General features: G+C 41.8%; 2 protein-coding genes and 2 non-coding genes across 4 annotated transcripts in view; 3 read left to right on the top strand and 1 right to left on the bottom strand.

Annotated features, from left to right (window-relative positions):
• Positions 1 to 5,244, top strand: part of LOC118342536 (polyadenylate-binding protein 1A) — a 6,970-nt gene extending 1,726 nt beyond the window's left edge. The window contains exons 2-14 of the mRNA XM_035681114.1: positions 569 to 762; positions 1,203 to 1,318; positions 1,637 to 1,776; positions 1,891 to 1,985; positions 2,077 to 2,214; positions 2,537 to 2,632; positions 2,732 to 3,098; positions 3,224 to 3,334; positions 3,459 to 3,604; positions 3,714 to 3,798; positions 4,044 to 4,174; positions 4,432 to 4,531; positions 4,854 to 5,244. Of these exons, the coding sequence (XP_035537007.1) occupies positions 569 to 762; positions 1,203 to 1,318; positions 1,637 to 1,776; positions 1,891 to 1,985; positions 2,077 to 2,214; positions 2,537 to 2,632; positions 2,732 to 3,098; positions 3,224 to 3,334; positions 3,459 to 3,604; positions 3,714 to 3,798; positions 4,044 to 4,174; positions 4,432 to 4,524 (1,712 nt within the window). The 3' untranslated portion in view covers positions 4,525 to 4,531; positions 4,854 to 5,244. The remainder of the gene's footprint in view (positions 1 to 568; positions 763 to 1,202; positions 1,319 to 1,636; positions 1,777 to 1,890; positions 1,986 to 2,076; positions 2,215 to 2,536; positions 2,633 to 2,731; positions 3,099 to 3,223; positions 3,335 to 3,458; positions 3,605 to 3,713; positions 3,799 to 4,043; positions 4,175 to 4,431; positions 4,532 to 4,853) is intronic.
• On the top strand, positions 209 to 345 carry LOC118343292. Its single transcript, XR_004797541.1, has one exon. It is a non-coding gene; the product is annotated as a small nucleolar RNA SNORA5 (small nucleolar RNA).
• Positions 2,305 to 2,441, top strand: LOC118343293. Its single transcript, XR_004797542.1, has one exon. It is a non-coding gene; the product is annotated as a small nucleolar RNA SNORA5 (small nucleolar RNA).
• A 137-nt stretch (positions 5,245 to 5,381) lies between the features above and the next one.
• Positions 5,382 to 8,044, bottom strand: LOC118342537 (type-4 ice-structuring protein LS-12-like). The gene is made up of 4 exons (XM_035681115.1): positions 7,973 to 8,044; positions 6,132 to 6,200; positions 5,914 to 6,037; positions 5,382 to 5,777 (listed from the first exon to the last, which is right to left on the bottom strand). The coding sequence occupies exons 2-4, from the start codon at positions 6,178 to 6,180 to the stop codon at positions 5,576 to 5,578; spliced, it is 375 nt and encodes a 124-aa protein (XP_035537008.1). The 5' UTR covers positions 6,181 to 6,200; positions 7,973 to 8,044; the 3' UTR covers positions 5,382 to 5,575.
• Positions 8,045 to 8,682: the final 638 nt, after the last annotated feature.

Genomic DNA, 8,682 nt, shown 5'->3' with positions numbered 1-8,682 from the left:
TGTAGAATGAACCTCAACCACTATTCAGTTATTTAAATGTAAACTTAAAATGTGTCTGAGTTAGCTGCCAGAGATTGCTGATGCAGTTGTGCCCATGTACTTGTTAGCAAAAGCGCCCAGTTTGAAACTCTAGACCAGCGGAGGAAGACGCTTCCAATCAGCTAATTACCTTCAGTCATATCGTCTGGTTAAACATGTTGAAAGACTTTGCAGCTTTGTCAAATTCAGTGCTCCCTCTTTAATAGGTTGCACTGGCCAAAATGGCTGCAACAGTGACTCTGTAGTTCATGGGCCCCACATTTCTTCTTCATGGAGTCTGGGGATAAATATGTGCTACAGACAAAAACAATACATTAACAATGAAGGGACACTTTTAGTCCTTTGGCATCGGATTATTCCTGACTAATATGTAGTGTTTTAGAAATGGGTTTCTCCCGGGGAGACACGTGAAGATGCAGTTTTCCAAGAAGCCCCTTTAAGACTCACACCCTCGCTTTTAACCAATCCCGTCACATCCAGAACCTTTAAAAATTGAAATACACTAAATACACTGTGTTCCTTCCCTCAGCCGAGCGTGCACTGGACACCATGAACTTTGATGTGATCAAGGGGCGGCCTGTGCGCATCATGTGGTCGCAGCGTGATCCTTCACTGAGAAAAAGCGGCGTGGGAAACATCTTCATCAAGAATCTTGACAAGTCCATCGACAACAAGGCTCTATATGACACCTTCTCTGCTTTTGGAAACATCCTGTCATGCAAGGTAAAAGACTGGCGGCCGACTCCCCCGCTGTTGTATCTAACCTGAAGCAGGGGGCTACTCAACCGCCATCGTTATGGCGTAGCACTGTAAGTGCGGGCACATAATTTGCATGTGTGTGCTTTGTAAGTGTCCTAGAGTTGTTTGTACTGTAGATAACTACAGTATCACCTAGCACATACAGTATGATGTGTGAATCGTCATAAGATGAAATAACTAATGGGTGGAGGTTGTTTCCCTGTGTGCTTAAACCGAACAGTTTGTGTGTCCATTAGTATTAGAGATATAAACTGTACTAAACAACGCAAGGAACGTTACCAGAGAGAGTTTAAGAGAGGGGACTAATACTTCTGGTGTAATCCAACAGGCAGTTCAGGTTTAATAAAGTTTTACTGCATGTGTGTGTGTGGCTTAAAAAGCAGCATGTGTCTTCTTTCTCTAAGGTGGTTTGTGACGAGAATGGCTCTAAAGGCTACGGCTTTGTGCATTTTGAGACTCAGGAGGCAGCCGAACGAGCCATTGAGAAAATGAATGGCATGCTGCTCAATGACCGAAAAGTGTAAGTGAATGTTTTAGCAGTTTTTTGGTGCATACTAATGTGTGAAGGGGGAGGACTGTGTTGAATTAAAATTGCACCTGGTCTGATTTGAAGTTTGAAAATTGCACTTTTGACTGTTTGAGCAAAAGTTTCTGATGGCAGTATATCTAATAAGAGTTCATCAGTGTGTAATAATTAAGTAAGCTTGATGGTGGTGAAATAGCTCATACAGTTTACTAAACAAAATAATTGGTTTGACAGTTGTGACGCAGGAAATTTTTTTATTTCTGTCATTAATGTGTTTAAAAGCTATTTAGCTAAATGTCCATTTTAATGCAGATTTGTGGGTCGCTTCAAATCTCGCAAAGAACGCGAGGCTGAGCTGGGTGCCCGAGCCAAAGAGTTTACAAATGTCTACGTTAAAAACTTTGGTGAGGACATGGATGATGAGAAGCTGCGGGAGCTCTTCAATAAATACGGTTAGTCGAGGTGTCCATATTTCAAATAGCTTGGACTGCTCCTGTGCATACATATACAGCGTTTTGATCCTCTGCAGTAAAATATACCCACTAAAGGTTCTCTTTGTTGTCTAGGAAACGCCATGAGCATCCGCGTCATGACGGATGACAACGGCAAATCTCGAGGCTTTGGGTTTGTCAGCTTTGAGAGGCACGAGGATGCCCAGAAGGTAAGAGCCGTACCAATAATCTTCTGGGGACCACCTAGAAATGACATCATTTCCTGCCCCGGAGTTAACTCAGTTTTCTCATTGGCTTCAGGCAGTGGATGAGATGAATGGGAAGGAGTTGAACGGCAAGCTGATCTACGTTGGTCGTGCCCAGAAGAAGGTGGAGCGACAGACAGAGCTCAAACGCAAATTTGAGCAAATGAAACAAGACCGCATGACTCGCTACCAGGTCCTTTTCCTCCTTTTAGTGCAAATTCACAAAATAATGCGTCACGGATTGACGGGCGCTTCCAGTCAGCTATTATTCAGTCATATCGTCTGCAGCTTTGTCAAATTCAGTGCTCCCTCTTTAATAGGTTGCACTGGCCAAAATGGCTGCAACAGTGACTCTGTAGTTCATGGGCCCCACATTTCTTCTTCATGGAGTCTGGGGATAAATATGTGCTACAGACAAAATCATTAAGTCCAGTGACATTGGATTACTCATGCCTAATATGCAGTCTTTTTAAAAGAAAACACAAAAGTTAACACTGCTTTTATCCTATTTTCAGGGCGTCAACTTGTACGTGAAGAACCTTGATGATGGAATTGACGATGAGCGTCTGCGAAAGGAGTTCTCACCCTTTGGCACCATAACCAGTGCCAAGGTAGGACCTCAGCTTTTAACTGAACTTGGCTGCTCTCACCTCCCGGGTCGAATACTCTGTGTTCTGATTCATATGTTTCATCCTTCACTCTCCTCTCAGGTCATGATGGAGGGCGGGCGCAGCAAAGGCTTCGGCTTTGTCTGCTTCTCGTCCCCAGAGGAGGCCACCAAAGCAGTGACGGAAATGAATGGACGCATTGTAGCCACCAAGCCGCTGTATGTGGCCCTGGCCCAGCGGAAGGAGGAGCGTCAAGCCCACCTGACCAACCAGTACATGCAGCGCATGGCCAGTGTGCGTGCGGTCCCAAACCCAGTCATCAATCCCTACCAGCCAGCCCCACCCTCTGGCTACTTCATGGCAGCCATACCTCAAGCCCAGAACCGTGCTGCTTACTACCCAGCTGCTGGGCAGATGGCCCAGCTCCGCCCGAGCCCACGCTGGGCCACCCAAGGTGTCCGGCCACAGCGTGAGTTTAAGTTGTCCTTCCATCATTGTGTATATTTACTGTTATTCTAAAAGCACACTGTGACAAAAAAAACCCCAGTAGTTTGTACGTGTACATGAAGCCACTGTGTAATTGTGTGTTCACAGATTTCCAGAACATGCCCGGTGCCATGCGTCCCTCAGCACCACGACCACAGACCTTCGGTGCCATGCGGCCGACCTCCCAGGTGCCCCGCATGATGTCTACCCAGCGTGTCGGTCAGTCACTTGTACTGGGATCAATAGTCTGTCTAACTGCACAGAAAAAACAGTTCAAGTGTATGGCTCCCACTTGTATCTTTGTGTTTTAACGTTTCTGTCCTCCTGTTGGCTCCTCTTGCAGCCGCTCAGACCATGGGCCCCCGACCAGCCTCCGCAGCTGCTGCAGCAGCCGCTACTGTGCGTGGAGTCCCTCAGTACAAATATGCCGCAGGAGTCCGCAATCCCCAGCAGCACATGACTGCTCAGCCCCAAGTCACCATGCAGCAGGTGGGAGTGCACATTTCTATGTCAGATCACACCTACTCACCTACTCTGCCCCCAAAGTGCAGTCCAAATATTCTGTCTGACTGTTAATCCCCTGCCTCCCTCCCCTCAGCCTGCTGTTCATGTTCAGGGACAGGAGCCTCTGACTGCCTCCATGCTGGCTGCTGCTCCACCACAGGAACAGAAGCAGATGCTGGGTAAGTGTCAGCAACAGCTCTTTATGACCACATACCATGTTAGATTGGACAACATCCCCTGCCCCTCCCTGGACCCAGTATGTATAATGCCATGTCTGTCCCCACCAAAAAACAAAACAAACCCACTATATACCCAATGTGCTGTGTATTGAATATAAAACAGGTATTTACATGGTATTTTCTGAGTAACTGTGATAATTGCATCCTGTCTTAAATCCTCTCCTCTGTATCTGTTACTCCTCTAGGTGAGCGTCTCTTCCCACTGATCCAGAACATGCACCCCAGTCTGGCAGGAAAGATCACTGGCATGCTGTTGGAGATTGACAACTCTGAGCTGCTGCACATGCTTGAGTCCCCAGAGTCTCTCCGCTCGAAGGTCAGCGCCTAAGTTAATTAATATTGACAACTTCCCTTTGGTTGTTTCTCTGAAGAGTTCACCAGCGCTTAATATTAAAACAGGGAAGTGCAGAGAGAACTTTCTGGTCTTAATATAAACGGTAGAGGATGTGCGTTTGCATCTTCATTAGTAGGCAGTCATTTTTTAAGACACAGGAAAAGTGGATCTTGTGAGCACTTTGAGACGATCTCACCATAATGTTTTGATGTTTCAACATTTAACAATTGTCTTTCAAGGTGGATGAGGCGGTGGCTGTGCTTCAGGCCCACCAGGCCAAGGAGGCCGCCCAGAAGACTGTGACAAATTCAGCTGGTGTCCCAAGTGTCTGAATCCAAGGTACAACTAAGTTTCCAGAGCTGCTTAAACAAAGAGGGCAGTATCAGGAAATTATGTTTCCACATGTTAACCCCTCTACTGGTGTATTTTGAGTTCCCTCGTCAACTTGTACATTATACTCATGTACAAGCCTCATCATTCTTACTGTAAGTTAATAATTACAGTCTCAAATTGACCATAAGGCTGGCGGTGTTTAAGCAGAAGTGCTTGTTTTGGCCACTGGTTAATGAAAGGGTAATATGAATTTGAATATTAATTGCAAATTGTGTTGCAATAGGGGTAAAGAGATCAGCATTACTGATTGTGTTTTCTGTGTTCACAGGAATGGGGAACCTTGAGAGACTAGCTTCACCGACGGAGAAAAGAATTTAACAGCGAAAAATTGAAAATACATAAAACAAAGTAAAAAGAAGTCAAATAATATATTAAAAAAACAATGGAAACAAGTCTCCAGCCAGGCCTGTAAATGAACAGAAACACCAGGCCTGGTTTGTAGAGTTAAAAAGAGAAAATGCAACAAAAAAAGAGAAAAAGTTAAAATAGAAAATGATCAATTTATGAGGGGTTTTAGAGGAGAATTCTACGACAGTAAGATTGAAAGCATTCCTTTCTGCCATTTTATCCCTTTTAAATGTTTGAATGTTTGGGCTGTAGAGGCCTGTTGTTGTGATTTCCCTTGACATTTGCTTGCTTGAATAAAACTTATAAAATAATTGCTATGTGTTTTTGTGGTAAGAGTTCCCAAATGTGTTCGTTTCTATAAACCAAATCAAAATACTTAAGAACTCCAGTGGCAAAGTGGTAAAAAAAAACCCCACATCAGACACACAAAATGAAACTGACACTGAAGTTGTGTTTCAAGTTTTAATTGCACTTTGTGATGGATGATAATGTCAATGTTAACAATCTGTGAAACACATCTTGGGCTGTTGTATTTCTGCCACTGTCAGGCCAGTCATTGAATGCAAGTAGCTCCGTTAACTCCGGCGGAGAAAGATGGTAGTACCGGGTTGCACATTTGCATTTTCTGGAAGGACGATTGGTTTAGTTGCCAATGGCCCTGGCCTGCTCGGTCAGCTTCTGGAAGATGGCCTCCACCTGTTTCTGGAAGTTATCGACCATGGGCTGGATCTGAGCCTGCATCTCGGTGGCCATGGGCTTGATCTGCTCCTCGACGTTGGTGGCAACAGTCTTCAGCTGCTCCTGGATCTGAGCGGCCAGGGGCTCCAGCTGGGTTTGGATATTCCTGTGGGGTGGAAACTTGTTGGTTAGCATTTAAACAATAGACACGGTCCAGTGTGATCAGCAGCAGAAATTTAGATTTGAATCCCCCTGAGCATGAGTGACTTTGTGTGGAGGTTGGAGGTGTCTCTAATACTCACTGAGCCTGGCTGGCGAGGTCCTGTTTGTTGATGATCTCAGTCAGCTCCAGGGTCATTTTGTTCTTCATCTCCTCAAAGTACTGGCCGAGCCTTTCAAGGTCGGTAACTTCCTGTGCAAAGCTTCCTGTGGGTTTCCAAAATAAAAGTCAATAAGTAAGTTTTTAAACACTTCAAACACTTTTAAAATTAAAAGTAATTCTGGGAAGGTCATACTGTACCTTGTGCCAAGGCAAGCACGACGACGGCGACAATGAGGGAGAATTTCATGGCTGCTGAGTGGACAAGACCTACAAAACAAACATGATACAGCCTGGTGTTAATATACTGAATGTTCCTCTTTTCAGTTTCTTCTTTATTCCAATGTAATCATACTCGTGCTGACTGAAAGAGTTCATCTTCCATTTCTTGGAAAGTAGAGCAGTGTATTTAAACTCCTCTGACTATTTGAATGTATACAACCAAAATGAAAAGCCTTGGCTCTAGCTACTAAGATGTTTCATGAAGTTGTTTTTCAGAAGTTGAGTGTAGGAATGCCTGTTACTCAATCAGATGACTCACTGATAAAAAGTTGTTCTAGGAATCCCAGCCATGTTGTCACGAGGTAATAAAACAAATATTTTTTAGCTGCAGCGTGTTCAAACACCCACACATTCATTTGTAAACTCTATCTGGCCTTTCAGAGACATCATGTCAACAGCTACAGTAAAAGGCTGTTTACGTTTGGAATAATGTGTTCCAAAAGTCAGGAATGAACCTTTATGTTTAAATACAGGCAGTGTATGAACTATAGCAAGGCTTTCTCTGTTATAGTCATACTGAGCGTGATATGTGTCAGGAAAGACTGACTGGGACTAGGAAAGTTTATTTTCTGCTATTTTCTGATCTGAAGTGAATGATATTGTGCAGCCACACTTCAAGAATAGCAGTGTCTTTATTGGTATTATATTATTACTATAAGTGAATTAGTGATGAATCACCCTCATCCACATATCATACATGAATAGTAGCCTGAGTTTACACAAAATCCATGGCGATGAAGATATAGAAAAATAGAAAAAATGTTGTCAATATATTTTAGAGAGCCCCACAAATTTCACACACTGTGTTTTCAGGGGAGCTCATGTCTTATCAAGAAGAGCCCAGGTCCCCCCGGCTCCCCTGTAGTTAGCACCCTGAATACTGAATCCTGAATCATTCTTTCTTTTAGCAGAAATACTAATGATTTTCAAACTGCTTCACCTCAACATGCCAATACTTTTTCACAATTAATAATTTGATTATATATATAATTTATTAATTTACTAATAAAAACATCTTACTATATATACATGTATATTAATATATATATTACTAATACATTTACCTAAAAAACATAAAAAGGAATGAATTACTATACTGGATATATCACTATGCTGCTTTAAATTCAATAAACACCTCAGTTTTTAACTTTTCATTGGATTATTTATTCATTCTTTTAAACTTTGATTGAAATTCAGACGTTGAATATTAAAAAATATAACGATTTTTCAAAATGCTTTGGAATATGGTTTGCAGTTAGTTTGAAGTTAGAAGATGAAGAAGTCTGTAGTTAAACATGATTTTTATATCCTTCTTAGGTCTGAAACTATAAGTCTGCGTATACAAATATCTTTTCTATAATACTTTCTATATTTTTGTTAGTGCTTTTGAGCTTTGTGTGTTGTTGCTTAAAAGGCATCTGTTGTTAATGTTAAAACAAAAATAAGGACATTAAATTAACTACAAATAAAGACATTAAGATCTATCAATAAAATTAAAAAAATATCTTTTCTAAATAAATTGATGCTATAACTTGGCCTGAAAGTAAAACAATGTATGTAAGATGAATTTGATTAAGAAATAGAAATAAATTCCCTCATTCAAATCCATAAAAGGGTGCATTTTACATTTAAAACAGTTAAATTTAATTCTTAAGTTAAGTAACAATAAGTTGTTTTAAAGAAGAATTTGTGAAGTTGTCTCGGCATATAAAAAGCAGTTTAAACCCATAAGAAAGTGAGATTAACGGAGCTGGACTCACCTGTACGTCAGGAGAATTGGACCGGATGGTGCCTTCCTGTCAGACTCTCACACTTCTTATAGTCCAGCGTGGAGATGCAGCCCTCTCGTAATGTGAATCTGATTGGACAAGATAAAGTAACTAAACATTATGGGATGTTTGTGCACAGTGCTGACCCTTGCTGCTCAATCTGCCACCTGGGCAAACTAAACCAAAGTCCAACAGTCCCTCTGCTGACTGTCCAACATGAGTGCACTGTGCATCTTATCATATTGATTACATAGAACACTTAATCACCAGTAATAGCATCACTGATATGACAGTGAGGTCACGTTTGTGAGAACTTTTTGATATTGCCACATAAGCATCAGCAGACAGACAAGATAACTGACAGGATGTCTTGTTTTATTCTTGGTTTTATTTTGCATTTCATGGCACTATTGTGGCTGTAAAATGCTTCTAAACGTTTGCTAGGAAAGGCTTTTGCTCTATAAATAAAGGTTATAATTCATCATTAATATATCATTAAAGAATCAAACTTTATGGAGGTGGTACTTAGTTTTTATGTTTTCTTTTACAGCACGATGAGCCCTGATTGATTGATGTGATCTGTGTTTTACTAATGATTTGTGTGTATACAGGTCCATCCAGATATCACAAACAATGCTACAAATGCTGTGGTATGTGACAGTGGTCACTGCTATGTCCTGGTGAAGGAGTTGTGCAGAGGG

The sequence above is a fragment of the Morone saxatilis genome, unplaced genomic scaffold, assembly GCF_004916995.1.
Source record: "Morone saxatilis isolate NCDOM2014 unplaced genomic scaffold, NCSU_SB_2.0 Contig9, whole genome shotgun sequence".
Classification (NCBI taxonomy): Eukaryota; Metazoa; Chordata; class Actinopteri; family Moronidae; genus Morone; species Morone saxatilis.
Note: the sequence above shows the minus strand (reverse complement) of the source record. Positions and strands in the feature narration are given on the sequence as shown.

Excerpts from the sequence above, each read along its gene's own strand:
- LOC118342537 (XM_035681115.1), bottom strand. The coding sequence starts at position 6,180 with ATGAAATTCTCCCTCATTGTCGCCGTCGTCGTGCTTGCCTTGGCACAA. Across the intron at positions 6,038-6,131 it reads CGTGCTTGCCTTGGCACAAG|GAAGCTTTGCACAGGAAGTT; the intron begins GTACAGTATGAC and ends GGAAACCCACAG. Across the intron at positions 5,778-5,913 it reads GACCTCGCCAGCCAGGCTCA|GAATATCCAAACCCAGCTGG; the intron begins GTGAGTATTAGA and ends TCCACCCCACAG.